The sequence below is a fragment of the Myotis lucifugus genome, unplaced genomic scaffold (genome assembly GCF_000147115.1).
Source record: "Myotis lucifugus unplaced genomic scaffold, Myoluc2.0 scaffold_54, whole genome shotgun sequence".
Taxonomy (NCBI): domain Eukaryota; kingdom Metazoa; phylum Chordata; class Mammalia; order Chiroptera; family Vespertilionidae; genus Myotis; species Myotis lucifugus.
This window is the reverse complement of record NW_005871102.1, coordinates 3,857,468-3,876,128: the sequence shown is the minus strand read 5'-3', so window position 1 is coordinate 3,876,128 and position 18,661 is coordinate 3,857,468. Positions and strand designations below refer to the sequence as shown.

The 18,661-nt window shown below is 37.1% G+C and overlaps 1 protein-coding gene across 5 annotated transcripts in view; it reads right to left on the bottom strand.

The window, feature by feature from the left end:
- RASAL2 (RAS protein activator like 2) overlaps positions 1-18,661 on the bottom strand; it is a 233,474-nt gene that overhangs the window by 125,377 nt on the left and 89,436 nt on the right. For all 5 annotated transcript variants that reach the window (XM_006088946.3, XM_006088947.3, XM_006088949.3 and 2 more), the window contains exon 2: positions 322-449. In XM_006088946.3, coding sequence (XP_006089008.1) covers positions 322-449 — 128 coding nt within the window. The remainder of the gene's footprint in view (positions 1-321; positions 450-18,661) is intronic.

Here is an 18,661-nt window from a genome sequence, read left to right as displayed (position 1 = left end):
TTCAGGAAGCAAACCTCTACAGAACACATCAAGAGTAACCTTTCCCCTGACTTCAAGTTAGGTTTGGCCAGCAGGTAACATTGACAAGAAGTCGGAAGTCAGGAGAAGAGAGTTAGAGTGTTTATTTTCCCTTGCGTCCTCCTTGCTGGCCATTTTTGTACTGGTAGAGGCTGTGTTCTTTTGTGTAGAGCTACAGCAACTGCCATGTTATAGTTTATCATTCATAAAGCCTCCATTTTCATAAATGCAAATAAAAACTATATTATGTCAGGAATTTGGTCAGAAAAGGGAAGTAGCTTTTCTCAATAATACCCTTCTCACCTCCTTCTCCTTGTTGAGCAACACCAACTGGCTGTCTGTGAGGATGCAATACTTCCGCTCCCATGTTGTCGTATCAGTGTAGGGTGACTGGCCACAAGACAGACGATGCGTAGGTGGCCCTTTCACATCTGGGTAACAAATATAAAAAAAAAGTGACAAATCATTATCCTGCTTAGCAAACTAGTATTTCAAATGTAACATTCTTCAAAATCAAATTAGAGATGACTCTAAACATGAATCTCAGTGGTAAACTAAAATCTTAACTTTCTCTTAACAAAATAAAAACTGTTTTAAGAAAAAAGAAAATAAAAACTGTTAACAAAGAGAAGTAAAAACTGGTCTATAGTCTGCAGAAAAGAGGGCTGAAACACTCTATAATCATAAGCACAAACTTGACACAGTAATCACTACTGCATATGCCCTAAAATAATGAAAGGTCACTTCAGAGCTAAACCAGTATCATTCAAAATAAAGAGGAAAAGGTGACTCAGAGACAAGAACAAAAGATAGAGGCCCTGGTCGTTAAAAGTAAGATGCTGTTGCTTGCACATTTTGAGAGTACTGTTGACCTAGAACTGAGAAAGTGAATTTATTGGCAGCTTAGACCTTCAAAAAGGCTTTCTTTCTAGTTACTCATAAGAATTAAGAATGTTTAAACTATAGCATATTACCACTAGAGGCCAGTAATACCTTAAAATCACAGGAAGCAATTTACTCAAGGAAAGATCTAAACATGTTACCATGATGTCTCTTAGAGATGTGGGTATACAACGTCAAAGCTAAATATCTCCACTCTTGTAAATGTCTCATTTCCCTATAAAATACCAAGTGGTTACTATTACTTTGTCACTTTAAAATTCTTTGATATAAACTATTCACTCTTTGGGCTGTTGTAAACCTTATATCTTAATCATAAGAACACATTAGATCCATTAAATAAGACTTTATGGCAGTTCAATATATAGTAAAAGATCTTTAGCTATGAAGGACTAATACCTTTCAGGAATATACTTGCAGGGATCATTTAAAATACATTACTCATTACTGTTTAATTATTATGCTAGAGGACAACCTCAAGCTGAAGAAGTTAGAAAACAAAAACCCCTGAGAGCAGGAGAGTTGTGAATCATAAGTAAGAGCATTTTATCTATTAGATGCATGTTTTCATTACTATTACTTTCTACAGACTTTCAGTCTTTTTAAAAAAATATATTTTATTGATTTTTTTACAGAGAGGAAGGGAGAGGGATAGAGAGTTAGAAACATCGATGAGAGAGGAACATCCATCAGCTGCCTCCTGCACACTCCCTACTGGGGATGTGCCCACAACCAAGGTACATGCCCTTGACTGGAATCGAACCTGGGACCCTTCAGTCCGCAGGCCGACACTCTATCCACTGAGCCAAACTGGTCAGGGCCAGACTTTCAGTCTTTTTATCACAGAATGGTATTACTGGTATTGACTGACTGCAAGAAAGTTAAAATGATATCCTATACTATAATTACTCAAATATTCATAACTATAGCCTGAGTTCTATAGAAAGTAACAAGTCAGTAATTAGGGTAGTTTAGGTATATGTCTATCTTCTTAAGGCCCCTTATTGTGTCCATTATTATCTTCAAAGCTCTTTTGGACTTAATTGCCTATTCTCTCTAAAATGTGTTGCTCTACATGTTTTGGGGAGCTTATCAACTACACTCTAAAACAATTTCAAAATCAAAGAACTAATAATGTTACTAGGACTTGGCTGGACAAGTTCACCAACAGTTTCCCCCTATTTTCCAGCTTCTTCTAATCTCTTCTGCACTGTGCAGAGCGGGATTCGCTGTATCTACAGCTTCTCTATACCACACCAACTCCACCCTCAACTCTCTCCTTGTAGTCCAAGCATCTTAAATTATTTTAAAGTTTTCTTTATACTTTAGAATTTCCTAAAATTATCACAAAAACCTTCAAAGGAATTGACTCTTAATGCTTTTTGACACGATAGGAGATTCTTGCCTATAATTAAAAGTCATATCAAAGCAGATTTTCTTGCCTGGCCGGAGTGGCTCAGTGGTTGAGTGTCCACCTATGAACTAGGACAGTGATGGCGAACCTATGACACGCGTGTCAGAGGTGACACGCACACTCATTTTTTTGGTTGATTTTTCTTTGTTAAATGGCATTTAAATATATAAAATAAATATCAAAAATATGTCTTTGTTTTACTATGGTTGCAAATATATGTGGCACGGCACCAGAGTTAAGTTAGGGTTTTTCAAAATGCTGACACGCCAAGCTCAAAAGGTTCGCCATCACTGAACTAGGAGGTTCCAGTTTGATTCCCAGTCAGGGCACATGTCTGGGTTGTGGGCTCGATCCCCAGTAGGAGGCATGCAAGAGGCAGCCAATCAATGATTCTCTCATTTATGTTTCTATCTCTCCTTCTCCCTTCCTCTCTCTGAAATCAACAAAAACTTATTTTTAAAAAGCTGATTTTCTTAATGTGATTTGGATAAACAAATGGATTAGATTTTTACCACGATGTAGGCCTATTTTTAGAGCAAATACCAAGACCACCTCAACAGAAAGGATACACCTACTTTATGTGGAAATGTGGTGGTTTTGTGGCCCAGACAAGTTTTCATTCAAATGACTAACCTTCTTATGTAAGTTAACCATGGGTGACCTAAACTGCCCACTGTGATTTAATTTGCGCAGTAATCTTATGATCTCTAGTAAGCAAGAAAATATTGACAGATCCTGTCCATAAAAATTAGAATATAGAATACTGTATTTACAGCATAATGTGGGTTTCCTGACAAAATATAAATTAGTATCAGCACTGAATGTCCCTGTGTCATCTGGAGTAATTCTCTTAAAGACTCACTGGAAATTCCATTAGGCATATCTATAAATATCCACAAATTAACTTTCTTCTTAGAAGGTTAGCATCTTGTCTCTTCCAGACTTACAAAGTATCTCAAAAGACTTACAATAGGAGAATAAAACAGGGATCCAATTAGAAGCAGAAATAGGCATAGAGTGGAAAAGACTAAGTCTATGACCCGAATATGGAGAATGTCAAAGGAAAAAATTGCTGTGGGAAATTTTGTTTTTGTGTCTTTCAGCTCCTTAGAAATTCATCTGTGTTGCTTTTGAATCACATTATTTACAAGCCACATTTTAAAAAAATTCCAACATAAGTTAAAAGCAATTCTTAAAATCCCAAACCTATTTACTGCCATTCAAAACAAGTTTTACAGAGGATTCTATAGAGAAATTCATTCCTCCAGCTAAAACACAAACTCTAATGTTTCATTCAGTATCAACAGCCTTTCATTGATTCTTAGTACCACCTAAAAAAAAACAAAGACACAGCTTTGGGAAATCTATCTGTATCAAGGAGATTTTAATACATTAAAAAAGAAACACATTTCTAACAAGTACTTGTAAACTGCATGGGTCTGAACCGTTGTAGAAAGGGGTGTGTGTGTGTGTGTGTGTGTGTGTGTTTATTTCCATGCCAGAACTAACTTGGTTTAGAAATGGCAAGTTCTTCCCAACATTTAAATTTCAATGATCAGATTTGTTTGGGTTCTGAATTTGGTTAGAACTCAAAATCAAATACAAGCATCTGTATATAAAAGGCTAATATGCAAAGTGTCCCCTCGGGAGTTCGACCAGGAGAACGGGAGTTTGATCACTCGCTATGACATGTGCTGACCACCAGGGGGCAGCAAAGAACATGGCAGGCAACCAGGGGGGGTGGGGTGGGGTGGGGCACTGAGGGAGCAAGGGAAGGAGGAGGTCGGGAGGCAGGGAGGCGGGAACCTGACGGGCCCTGATCGCCACCCAGGCCTAGGGACCCTACCTGTACCTGAATTTCATGCACCAGGTCTCTAGTTTCTTTATAAAATTTCAGAATTAGAATCACTAATATCTTATAGAAGTAAAAATACATATAAATAACTTTAAAACATAGCTATAGTACTCTAACTAGCTAAGGACACATCAATTTCCCTAAGTACACAAAGCACTATTTTCTCTTAATATTTTATAAATGTGTTAATGCTGTCTGCCCTAGGCCTAGGCCAGATGCTATTAATTACTTCCCATCAATATAATATACTTTAAATCATTCTATTGCATTCTTAAAGTATAGGGGAAAAAATTACAAATCCATCAAGGTATTAAAATGAAGTTTAATTTCATTTATTTTATGCCTCATTACCTCCCCACCTCCATATTATGTTAAAATGTCAGTGCACATGAATCAATGGCCCAGTAGATTTAAATATGGTCACACTAACCCTGGTGAGTAATAAGGGTACTGAGTAATAAATGATTCTATGTTTTATAAAATCATAGTTCAGAAATGTTTCCCTTTATGAAAATATAAGTTTTAATCCTTATCATAAATTCACTATGAGACCACAACTATTTGTTAAAAATTTATATTATGTATCTTAACCTTAGGTAACCATTTTAGTTTTTCTTCAACTACAGGCTTCATTTCTAAGCAACTGAAACATTGGTGTCTAGTCAGTAAATCCCCTATGCTTACCATCACCCTTTCTTTCTAAGAGTAAAAGAGGGCAGGTAGGAGATAACATGTGACACTTCTTTCTGGTGAATAATTTCCCTTCGTCTAAAGTTTGCAAAAGAGTCCCTCTGCTGCCTCCCTCTCAGACTCAGCAGCACTGAGACCTAAGCATGGGGGTTCTAACTCTGTTTCATCACAGGCCACAATAAGTTATCTGAGAACAATGTACTAAGTTCCTTGAAAATGTGACTTATTTACAGCAATCAAGTACTTGATAAACAGTAGTTTGATGCTATTACCTAAATACTAAGATTACCTAAGTAATCTTTTAAGGAAATGGCTAGGATGGGACACACTTCCTATAATGTTTCGATTTGCTTCTTCCTACCACGTCACAAGTACATAGTTTGCACTACACCTGATCACACGTGCCATGAAACGGCAGGAAGAGCAGATCATATACTTTCTTCCACTTCTGAGACATGCAAAAAGGCATAAGTCCCATAATTCCCACACTGAGCCAAGCACTGCTTAAACAATTATACAGATTAGGTAACTGAATGGAATATTATGAATGATGGTCAGCATCAAGATGGCAGATGGTTGTACCTTGGTTGCGGGCACATCCCCAGTAGGAGGTGTGCAGGAGGCAGCTGATCGATGTTTCTCTCTCATCGGTGTTTCTAACTCTCTATCCCTCTCCCTTCCTCTCTGTAAAAAATCAATAAAATATATTTTTTAAAAAATGGCAGATGGTGCCCAAGATAGTGTGGCTCAGTGGTTGAGCATCAACATATGAACCAGGAAGTCAGGGCACATGCCTGGGTTGCAGGCTTGAACCACAGTAGAGGGCATACAGGAGGCAGCCAATCAATGATTCTCTCTCATCATTGATGTTTCTATCTCTTTCCCTCTCCCTTCCTTTCTGAAATCATTAAAAATATATTTTTAATAAATAAATGACAAATGACAGTCAATCATAGCCTGCTCTTCAATCCGAATAGATCCCTCACATCTGTAGTTCATACTGTAACCCAACCAGAAAAATATAAAATACTCAAAATAAAATAATTCTTTTATATATTAATCTTTAAAAGGAAACAAAGGTCTATGTGCAAGTTTTTCTTAAACAGTCAAGTATGGTGCAAATTTAAGAAAAGTGTTAAGAAAATACTAGCCTGGCCCTTAAAACATAACCTTTGTATTGCATAAATGATCTATACTTAAGATCCTTTTCATGTCTCATGTTCCTGTTACAGGTAGAAAAATGAACTAGACTAAGAATTCATCTCAAACACCATTTAATACTCATTCCTTCTGTTATATTTAGTACCTCTTCCTATATTAATATACCCCCACGCTTGCCTCTTTTTGAACTGAATATCATCACTTTCCTTTAGAAACAGCTGCTGTGGGGAAAGAATTAGAGCTTTTAAAGGTATGTGATTCTTAATGGAGAAGGGGGGAAAAGCATAAATAGTTTACCACTTTTGAGAGAGCAGTTTCTGAGGTTTTAGCGATTGGTTATATAGCCCATACTGTTACAGTATCTATCTAAAAGAACAGAAGGAGGCAGACTGCATAAAACTTAAACCACTGACCTCAAATGAGTAGAAGAGAATGAACACCTACAATATGAGACTATAAAGCAGTAAAAGCAAGCACTTAGCTTTTTTCTTCAATACAACCAACACAAGTAGAACAGACATCCCTCTTACACAAATCTAATTCATTCCTGAAAATGTGTTGGATGGCAAATTTTTATGTAACAGGAGCCATTTCTGATTTTAAGTGGACAAAGAATAATGTAGTTCAAACACATTTAAAACTCCCAATTAATTTCCCCAAGTACTGTTAAGTATCCTTAAAATCATAACCATATATACAATCCACCAAAAATTTCATATTTAAAAATAAGCATACAAAATCATTTATATTCAATTAACTTGTTAGTGGGTACATTTGTACATAATAGAGTATCAGATACAATTTCCATTTTTTGTATACTGCAAACATGTACTGTAAGGTACATTAACAATAATCTGTTAGTAATTTATAATGATGCAAATAGCACAATAAAATAAAACTAACAAGGATTTCTAAACTAATAACATTCTCATAATTTTATTTTCCCCACAAAAAAAGTAAAAATCATAGTACATGGGGACTCATGCAGAGGCAAGTTTTTATGTCGTTTTTGTTTTCTCTTATCTCTCATTAATCTCTATCATTTCCATCTTTTCTTCTAACCTAAGAGCTTTTCTAATCCTCCTAGGCTCACTTACTTTTCACAAGCTTTCCCATTATCTTAAAAGATATTCGGATTGCATAAAACCTTTAAACAACATAATTACAAAACACATCCCATTGGGAAAACAAATGATATAAGAAACAGTCTACTCCATATTCTCTCGCCTAGGTTCATGTGCAACTTAATGTTTTGGGCCAGAACAATATTTTCATTTGGAGAGTCAATTTTAGTTTAAAAATTTCCAAGTCACTATGGCAAATATTTAGATGTTGAGAATTCAGATATCAAAGAATACATGCACATTACAGACAGTAAAGAGAGAAGAATGAATCTAGAAAAACAAATAACGATGAGTATCAAGTAGGAGAACAAACAAAAATAAAGGTCAATAGGAAAAAATGCACAGAAGAGGAAGAGAGAGATCCTTTAGGAAACAAATCAGAGTTGAAAGATATCTTCAAGGTCAATAAATCACATTCCCTCAATTCATACATTAATAAAATGAGGATCAGAGACATAAATTACTTGCTCAAAAATGACACACCTAGTTCAGTTATCTTTGAACTTAGTTATTTGATATACAATGTAGGGTTTTTTTCCTAGCATATTAATATAACTTCTTGTTGTGTTTTAAATTCTGTAAGTATTTATTTACTGTGTACTCAAGCCTGGGAATATAACAGTGAACAAGACAGACCTAGTTACTGAACTAATGAAACTTAAATTTAAAAGAGAGGTCAAATACTGCACAATTAGTATACACTTAATTTAAGCAATTATTGTAAAGATGCAGTACAGAATGCTGTGAGAGCATATAAAAAGAACAATGGACTTGGTTTGGGAGCAGTAGGTGGAGGAGAATATAAGTACAGATGATCCCCTCTGCTTCCATGGATTAAACCAACAGCAAATGAAGGTATTAGAAAAAAATGTGTTGCTGATGTGTAGTTTGTAGTTTGGTCTACGATGGCTGCATCTGTAGTGAACATGTACAGATTTTTTTCTTGTCATTATTCCCTACGCAATTCCATATGAATTTCATGAGCTTTCCCATTATCTTAAAAGATATTCAGATTAAATGAAACCTTTAAACAACATGATCACAGAACACAATCCTGCTGAGAAAAGAAATGCTACAGGATGGTATCTACTCCATATTCTCAGATAAATGACACACACTATTACATAGCATTTATATTGTATTAGGTTTTATAAGTAATCTAAAGATTATTTAAAGTATATAGGAGGATGTGTGTAGGATATATGCAAATACTATGCCATCTATATAAAAGGCAAATATGCAAAGTGTCCCCTCAGGAGTTTGACCGGGAGACCGGGAGTTCGATTGCTCGCTAGGACATATGCTGACCATCAGGGGGCGGCATGGAATGAAGGAAGGCCCCGGCCAGCAATCAGCAGCTGGGGAAGAGAGGCCCCGACTGGCCAGCAGCCAGAAGGCCCCGATTGGCCCTGATCACTGGCCAGGCCTAGGGACCCTACCCATGCACAAATTTTGTGCACTGGGCCTCTAGTTTTATATAAAGAACTTGAGCATCCAGGGATATTGGTATCTGCAGAGGGTCAGGGAACCAATCCCCAGTGGAAAATGAGGGACAACTGTATTAGCATTTCAGGCAAATCAAATCACAGGCCCAAAAGCCCTTGAGGAAGAAAGTGGTTCTACTTCTCCAACAATCTGAAAAGGAGGCCCCTCTGGCTGATGCATAGGGAGCAAGGAGGTTAAGTGTGGAGATAGGAGGCTGGTGAAACAGTCTGGGCCAAGATCAGCAGAGACCTATAAACAAGGTTAAAAAAAGTTGATCTTTATCCTAGGAAGGAAAGGAGGCCCCTGAAGGATTTAAACAGAGAAGTGACACCACTGATTTGCACTTTTGTTGAGAGACGGATGGAGGTTTCATTTACTGAGATTAGAAATTCTGTAAGATCAGGTTTGAGGAAAAAGCTGATGAATATAATTAGATCTGTGTATCTAGGTCCAAACCTCTACCCTAACCTATAGAAGAACCTAGAATTGCCTCAAGGGCTCCTTAAATGTCTTACTAAAATTTTATTTTAAGAAATATGTGGCAGGTACTAGGTTAAAATGGCAATTTGAACATATATAATTTCACTCCATCTCAAAACCCCAATACTACAGTAAAGATTATACACACACACACACACACACACACACACATATGAAGAGAGAGAGAAATTCTGACAGAGAAACAGAGAAAGAGAGATTGACAAAACTCCATAAGAATAGAGGAATAAGTAATAGGTACAAATTAAGAAATAAAGCAATTCTTAACCAAATGATAATAGTAACACAGAAAGGAAATGAAAAATGGTATTCACCCATGCCTAATCCAACTGAATATTGACTAAAAATGTGTAAGTACTGAATACTGACTTTAAATATATAAATTTTTAACACTGTGTACTAATTTTTAAAGATAAATTAAATAATAATTGTTTATTGAACACTGAATACATTGAATATTAGAAAATATATAACTGTTGAGGAAGTTAGGATGGTGGTATATGACAGCTACATCCTCAGCACATATGAATTATTTGAAAAGATCTTTGAGAAGAGGCTATCAAAGCACAGAAATTTAGCAGAATGAAACCCATGTCCCCAACTTAGGTTATTTGAGTGAGTTAACACACTAGACGCAGCGGTTCTCAACCTGTGGGTCGCGACCCCTTTGGCGGTCAAATGACCCTTTCACAGGGGTCATCTAAATACATCCTGCATATCAGATATTTACATTACGATTCATAACAGTAGCAACATTACAGTTATGAAGTAGCAACGAAAATAATTTCATGGTTGGGTCACAACATGAAGAACTGTATTTAAAGGGCCAGAAGGCTGAGAACCACTGCGAGAGAATGGAGAACAATTTCTCAATTTCTGGCACAGAGAAAAATGCTCAATAAATGTTAGCTCTCATTATCATTGCTACTGAGAAGCATCATGGTCAGATGGTTAAGAGCACAGATTCTAGCGTCAAACTGCTTACAAAGGAATCCCTGCTCTTCTGCTTACCAGCTGTGCAACTCTAGTCAAGATACTTAACCTCTTGGTGCTTCAGTTTCCTCATCGTTATAATAGGAACAATATCGTTTCTACCTCACAGAGATGTGGTGAGGTTTAAAAGAAAAACTTCAAGCATTTAGAACAGTACCTGGCATATTGTAAGCCTACAGTAAATGTTACTTCTCATTATTCTTTTTACTTCACACATTTGATATAACAAATTCATTTCTTATTCCAATCCAAAACTATTGATGCTAAAAATACTGTAATAAAATGTCAGAGAAAAAAAGATTTAAACTGCGAATGACCTTCAGGATTATATGATATATGTAAATAAATATTTCCTTGGAAATATTCTGGGAAAAACCCCAAACTAGCCCAACCAAAATGGCTCAGTGGTTGAGCGTTTACCTATGATCCAGGAGGTCACAGTTCAGTCCCCCGTCAGGGCACATGCCCAGCTTGTGGGCTCAATCCCCATTAGGCTGGGTGCAGTAGGCAGCCAATCAATGATTCTCTCTCATCATTAAGGCTTCTATCTCCCTCTCCCTCTTCCTTCCTCTCCGAAATCAATAAAAATATATATTTTTAAAAACACACCAAACTACACGAGTTTGTGCTAACAAAAGAAAACTTCCATTTGGCACCATTGAACAGGTTCTAGTACACCACTGTGCCATGAATCTACATATCTCCCCACCTTGCTTTTTAAATCCTCACCTTAGGATATATTTTTCGCTGATTGTGTGTGTGTGTGTGTGTGTGTGTGTGTGTGTGTGTGTGTGTGTGAGAGAGAGAGAGAGAGAGAAAGAAAGAGAGAGAGAGAGAGAGAGAGAGAGAGAGAGAGAGAGAGAGGAAGAGAGAGAGAGAGAGAGAGAGAAGAGAGAAGAGAGAAGAGAGAAGAGAGAAGAGAGAAGAGAGAAGAGAGAAGAGAGAAGAGAGAAGAGAGAAGAGAGAAGAGAAGAGAAGAGAAGAGAAGAGAAGAGAAGAGAAGAGAAACATTGATCTTTTGCCTCCCATACACCCAATGGGGATTGAACTCAGAACCTGGGTATGTGCCCTGACTGGGAATGGAACTCACCACCTTTCAGTGTACAGGACAATGCTCCAACCAACTGAACCACTCAGACAGGGAGAAAATAGTCCTTTTAATGCACTGTGTTAATCTAACCAATTCTTTTAAATACTCCCAGCTCTATAAGCCTCTTACTACTGTATAGAATCTGGGTAAACTTGAGAAGAGCAATTAATCCTCATCTGTTTTTCTATAAGTTTTTATTAGTACAAAAATGTGTATATACTTCTCAAATGCAATCACACGAGTGTAAAACAATGAGAAATTTAGTGGATGATGTTTTTTGCTTTTTCAAAAAAGTTGAATCCAAACTCAAAGAATTACGGAATGGATAGTAAAGTTGTCAATGATTTGTAAAATTACAGCCTAAAAGAAAACTCTCTCTCTCCCTTTCTCTTTCTCACACACACTCTTAAGCCTCAATTCCTTTGCTTTTCCAAAACTATCTGAACTCCTGTGTAGGTCCACAAACAAGAAATCCATTGTGTGAATCTGTAAATTGTATGACATCACTGAAATACAAGCACCAATTGGGATCACAAACAGTTTATGTTTCCAAGGATACCGGGAACTTTAAATACCCAGCAGTTATACAAGCTCAGGAGCACAACCTTCCTAACAATAGCAGAAGCCTGCCACTTTCCCTCTATTTAAGTCACTGTTTCCAACAGAGAAGGGACACTGATTTTGCTCCAATCATTCTTCCAAATAATATACTCAGCAACAGTCCTCAATCATTTGATTATTCATTTTTATATTCTCAACTTAATGACAACAAAAGAGAGGATTAAGAATGTACATAGCCCTATTAATAGAGAGACTCTCAGAAGGCCAGCCTGGAGTCCTTTAATGAAAGTACACATTACAGATTTTTAAAATTCAATGCACATAAACACTTCTGATTAATCCTTATAGTAATGCTCTACTATGTTATGGAGTACCCCTTTAGTAATATTTAAAAATAATTTCTTCCTGTATGACTTTCCTAGAAAAGTCATTTTTCCTTACTTAAACATCTACCTGGAATTCACCTATAAATTTATATGTGAACTTGTTTATTCTAGCTAGAATAACTACTGCAACAAAAAACACAGGCTAAAAAGATGAACTATATTATTGTTAAAAGTCAAACAAGTTTATAATCCTTTACAAAGGTCTCCTTAAAAAGGTGGTATTTAGGGCTAAATTGTTATAAAAGGCTGATATCTAAGCTCTGCTCTCTCTCTCTCTCTCTCTCTCTCTCTCTCTCTCTCTCTCAACCTAAGGTTATATTGTCTTTACATCAACTTTATTTGTGGAACGTTTTCCATTAATTACGTGCCATTGAGAGTTTTGACAGTTGCAGAGTTCTTATTTTTCTATTTAGGAGATAAATATTTTAGGCATGTATTTCAAAATGCAAATTGGAAACTCACAAGAAAAATAGGGCGCATTTACAGACTGCAATTAGAGTTTGCAAGAGCTGCTTGATGATGATGGCAGCAGCAGGGACCTCTGAGTTATATGAATGGAAAGCCATGCTTACAGCGGCTCTTCTTATATGACCTCACATTGGACAGTTACAATACTAAGATTACAGGGCAAAGAGAGTTTCTATTTGGTCAGTTTTGCATTTTTTAAAATAACATTTTTGTTACAAACTCCTTTGGATGAAGGTTGTATTTGATGCCTATTTTAAGTCATGTTATTAGGTATTAAATATATTTTAGGGAACTTATACATTGCTTGATACTTTTGAAGATAAGTATTACACTGTTCTAATCTTTTAAAGTCAGAATCTTATGCAAATGGTTTATTTAACCATTTTTAAAACTTTTTTTAACAGACAGTAATATAAATAACTGAATAGTGTGTGTAAAGAGTCGATTACAAGACCCTAAAAATATAGGAGAGAAATAGAAGATTTTAAGAATTTTAATAATGTTATTTGATTTGAGAGAGAGGGAGGGAGGGAGAGACAGAGGGAGAGAGGGAGGAAGGAAGATTTCAATTTTGCTGTTGCATTTATTGATGCATTCACTGGTTGATTCTTGTCTGTGTCCGGACTGGGGTAGACCAGCAACCTTGGCGTATCGGGACAATGCTCTAACCAACTGAGCTACCCAGCCAGGGCTCTTAAAAGACTTTTTTTTTTTTAATTTTAGAAAGCCATTGTGGGCTTTATATAAGTCAAGTAAAGCCTCCAAAAATAGATGCTGTGCTTTCCATTCACTGTCAAGTTGAATTTTGTGAGGGTGCCTATCTTTATCAAGTCAACATTTATATGCAGGTACGACTGCAAACTTCTTATAAATGACTAGAGACCCGGTACATGAAATTCATGCACAGGGGGAGGAAGGGGATCCCCTGAGCCCAACCTGCACCCTCTCCAATCCGGGACCCCTTAGAGGATGTCCGACTGCCACTTTAGGCCCAATCCCGGGGATCGGGGCCTAAATTGGCAGTCAGACATCCCTCTCACAATCCGGAACTGCTGGCTCCTAACTGTTCACCTGCCTGCCTGCCTGCCTGATCGCCCCTAACTGCCCCCCACCAGTCTGATCACCCCTAACCGCCTCTGCCTGCCGGCCTGATCACCTCTAACCACCTCTGCCTGCCGGCCTGATCACTCCTAACTGACCACCCCCTGCCAGCCTGATCACTCCTAACTGACCACCCCCTGCCAGCCTGGTCCACCTCCAACTGCCCCTCCCCCGTCGGCCTGGTCACCCCCAACTGCCCCCACAACTGCCCCCCCAACCAGCCTGGTCGCCCCTTACGGCCCTCACTGCTAGCCTGGTCGCCCCCAACTGCCCCCCACTGCCGGCCTGGTCATCCCACGCAGCCTGCTGTTCAGTTGTTTGGTCATCCCTCACTAACCCCCTGCCAGCCTTGTCACCCCACACAGCCTGCTGTTTGGTCATTACTGTTAATGTGATGGCATCCCAGACAACTTGCATATTCCTCTATTATTAGTATAGATGATATGACTATTAGGAAACTAATACTCCAGATATTATAGTGAAGTTATTTATTTAGGACATAGAAACTCTTTGTTATGGAAATAAAATAATGCAAAATAATTTTACTTGTAAGCTAACATGTTTTTTTCTTCTTTGAAAGACACTAAAAAGGCTTGCGTGTGCCGAAACCGGTTTGGCTCAGTGGATAGAGTGTCGGCCTGCGGACTGAAAGGTCTCAGGTTCGATTCCGGTCAAGGGCATGTACCTGGGTTGCGGGCACATCCCCAGTGGGAGATGTGCAGGAGGCAGCTGATCGATGTTTCTCTCTCATCGATGTTTCTAACTCTCTATCTCTCTCCCTTCCTCTCTGTAAAAAATGAATAAAATATATTTTTTAAAAAAAAGAAAAAAAAAAGAAGAGTTCATACTAGTGGAGTGGGACTCATGTCCTTATGAGGAATGGGAGATACAGAGACACAGAAGAGACACACACAAAAAAATGGCCATGTGATGATGGAGACACAGACTATAGTAATGGAGCTAGAAGCCAAAGAATGTCAAGGATTTCTAGCAAATACCTGAAACTGGGAGAGAGGCACAGAACAGATTCTCCCTCTGGACCTTCAAAAGAACCAACCCTGCTGACACCTAAATTTCATAGACTTCTGGCCTCCTGAATTTTAAGAGACTAAATCTACACCTGGATTTTTACTATAGTACCAATTTTACATTTAAAATGCAACAATTCGTAAGTTAAGAATATAATTTTCCACTTAATTTTATTTTCAAATCTTGAATTCTTTCAATTCCTCAGAATTATGAAATGAAAATCATTCTTTACAAGTCATAACCTCAAAGTAAATTATAGGAAAACTATTTGAACAAAAAGCCTCCCAAGACATTTTTCAGACTACACAAGTTTTCAATTGCTTTATTCTCTTAAATAACAAACTTTTTTACCTTTATCAAAAAATTTTAAATTAGCACTAATTCTAAACCTCAATAAGAAATCAATTTGGCAAATTTGAAACATTTATGAATATGTCTTTTCTGAACTGACCATTTAACTCTTTAAACCTCATAAAAACGTTTACCTAAGTCTAGCTAATTCAAAATAGTCAAAATGTTGTATATAAGATTTCATTTCACATACTGCCTCTACTTGCCACAAACTTTGAAAAGATTAACTATATCATTAATGATAATGAAAGAACAAAGTAAATTGTTGTAAATTTTCCCTACTAGAACTGTCTCACCTTTTTCCATGGTAGCTACTTAATCACTGATTATTCAACTGAATTCATTAAAATATAATTCTACTGTGGCAGGAGAAGAGGCTAAACGTTCTTTTAAGGTACAGTTTAGTCCATATTCTATTCTCATTATAATTAATCAACCATTCCTTGTCCCCACTTCTATCCTCTTTTGTTCTTTAAAAAGAATCAAAATTACATTTTAATTAAAGTAGAAAAATGAGAAATTATTGTTCAGTCATTATCAATAATTTATACATACTGATTTTTACACATATTTCTAATATAATGTAGCAGCAAGTATCTATATTTTTAAGTGATAAGAAAATACAAAAGGAAATGTTCTAACAGAAGTGTCAACATTCCCACATTATACATTAATACAATTTTGGATTACTAGTTAAGCAAATTAGAAGCCATACATATTTAATGAGCAAGTTAATGTCAATACTGAGATGAATAAAGTTATGTACTTATGAAGCACCTTTTCCTATAGATCACAAAGCATTTTCCAAAAATTTCTTTACCATTTTACATAAAGTGAGCATATGGCAAGATTTTTCTAGCTTTAAGATGGCAAGTTTTAGCCACAAAAAGGTTAAGCAGTTTCCCAAACAGTCCAAGTGAGTCAAGAGCAAAACAGAAATAGAACCCCAGACTCTTGGCTCTTAATCTACACTACAGCTACTAGTCCTCAATTAATCCTTGCCTTTTCTAACGTAAGAATATTTTAAAATAACAGTAATAACAGCACCAGCATACCTAATCTCATTTAAGTCTCATAGCATCCCTGTAAGGTGGGTACTATCATTACTCCCATATTACATATAAAGAAACTGAGGCATAGAGAACTTGAGTAAATTGATCACAGCTATACTGTTAATAACTAGTAAAGTCAGGATCTGAACCAAAGTAATATGACACTATATGATCATAATCATAATGCTATGCTACATTGGGGCCATGCACAGAAGTCAGGATATTTGGGGTCTCAAAAAACAGATTTTGTACTAATCAGCAATTTGATCTAGGTTGAATGACCACATGACCCAGATTACACCTTGTTGTCTGTCCCAAAGTAATTAACAGTACCCCTTTCCAACCTTTGCAAAGCTTCTCTGTTTAGATTATAAGGAGATCTTTATATAGGCATTTTTTTAAGTCTTCTTTTAATTTTATTTTACTCGTCTGTATAATAAAAATATTAGATTAGAGGACTTTCAATTAAAAAAATAAAGTATAAGGACATAAATATATAGGTAAATTTTTGCTTATGTAAGTATTCACAGTAGTCCTCAGATAAAAATGTTTACTGAAAACAATAATTTCACGAGTTAAATGACCCCTTATACAAATCAACCCTTGCTTGAATACTATCCAGCCCTGAACCTTTCTTGATCATTTTTGAATCCTGTATGAGTACAAAGTCATTGCATAGTCAAATTGCTAATCTTGCAAAAGAAATAGGATTTTACAAAGCTGATGAGAGCTATGTTAGAAAAGAACTCAGATTTCATATACAAAAGTTCTGATAAGTAAGGCTATAGAAGAGTTATTTCATTTAACAACTGCAGAAAATTGATATAGATTATGACAGGTTAGGCAGTCTAAAGAAAAATATGAATAACAAAGGATTAAGAAAGCGTCTTGGGCCAGACAATGGCATACACTCATTGTTTCATACCGGTCCCTACTAAATGAAACTACACTTTGGAACTTTAAAAGGTAGCCATAGAACTCTGAAAACAGAAAGAAGACTGACTTGAGAAACAACATAGTGGCAGGACATCTTATAACCCCGGGTTCAACAGAAGAAGGTGACCCAAAGCCTTGTCCCAAGCAACAGAAAACGGTCTGGGTAGTCTCATTTCTTTGACAACACTAGGCAAGCCCAACAGTACTAGCCTGGGAGTATGGTGAGGAGGCCTGCAAACAGTGAGCAGCCAAGGGAACCACATACCCCTTCCCCTCCAGACCTGAGACAACCCTTGCTCACCAAGACATACCAGGTAGCAGGGGACAGAGGTGAAGTGGGTGGGGGTCCTGGAAAGCGGGACCCACCATAACAAGAGCCCAGCCTGGGGGATTGTTCTCCATCTCCCTGAGGCAGGGGATCCTGTCACAGCATCCCAGCCCAGAAAGCCTGTCCCCATGGGCTGGAGACTCCCTTCTCCTTCCTAGAGGCACAGATGGCCTGTTCCGGAAAGCTCCTTCTGCTCCCCCAACCAGCTCCAGCAGAAATGAGTAGGAGGCCCACATAAACCAAGACGACCAAAATAGTGCTGCAAAAAATCTGAAAATTGTCATAGGAACCATACCCTTTAACATTAGGCTTGTAGCTACATGCTAAACCTAAATAGGTTGACAACCAGCTAAAATAAAAGACTTAAACAGGACCTCCAATTTATAGCCAAAATGTTCAAGATTCAATTTAAAAAAATCATCCATCATACCAAGAAACAAGAATATCACAGCATGAATGCAAAAAAACAATCAACTAAAATGACTCAAATGTTTTAATAATCTGAGAAGTAATTTAAAGCAGGCATCATAAAAAGCTTCACAATCAATTGGAAATTACCTTGGGACAAATTAAAAAAGAATAGAATATCTTAGCAAAGAAACAGAATTTATTAAAAAACTGCATGAAAATTATAGAACCAAAAATACAACAGCAGAAATACAATAGTAGAATGAAGATGACAGAAGACAGAATCAGCAAAATTTAGGACAGAACAACAGAATTTACTGTATGTGAACAACAGAGAGAAAAGAGACTGAAAAAATAAATGTTAAAAAGATCTGTAGACAATATCAAAAGATCTAATACTTCTATCAGTGGCATTCAGGAGAGGAGAAATAGAGTAGACAGAAGAGTATTTGAAAAAAATAATGGCTGAAGACCTCCCAAAAGGGTAGGCAAAAGACATAAGCCTCCAGATTCAAGAAGCTGAGTTGCCCTGGCCGGTGTGATTCAGTGGTTAGAGCATTAGCCAGAGGACCAAAGGGTCATGGATTTGATCCTGATCAAGGGCACATACCTGGGTTGCATGTTCAATTCCCGGCCCAAGGTAGGGCACATGCAGGAGGCAACCAACCAATGTGTCTCTTTCACATCCATGTCTCTCTCTCTCTCTCTCTCTCTCTCTCTCTCTCTCTCTCTCTCTCACCTTTCCCTCCCTCCTTCCCACCCTTTCTAAAAAAAAAAGAAAAGAAAGAAGATCAGTGGAAAAACTACCCCCTG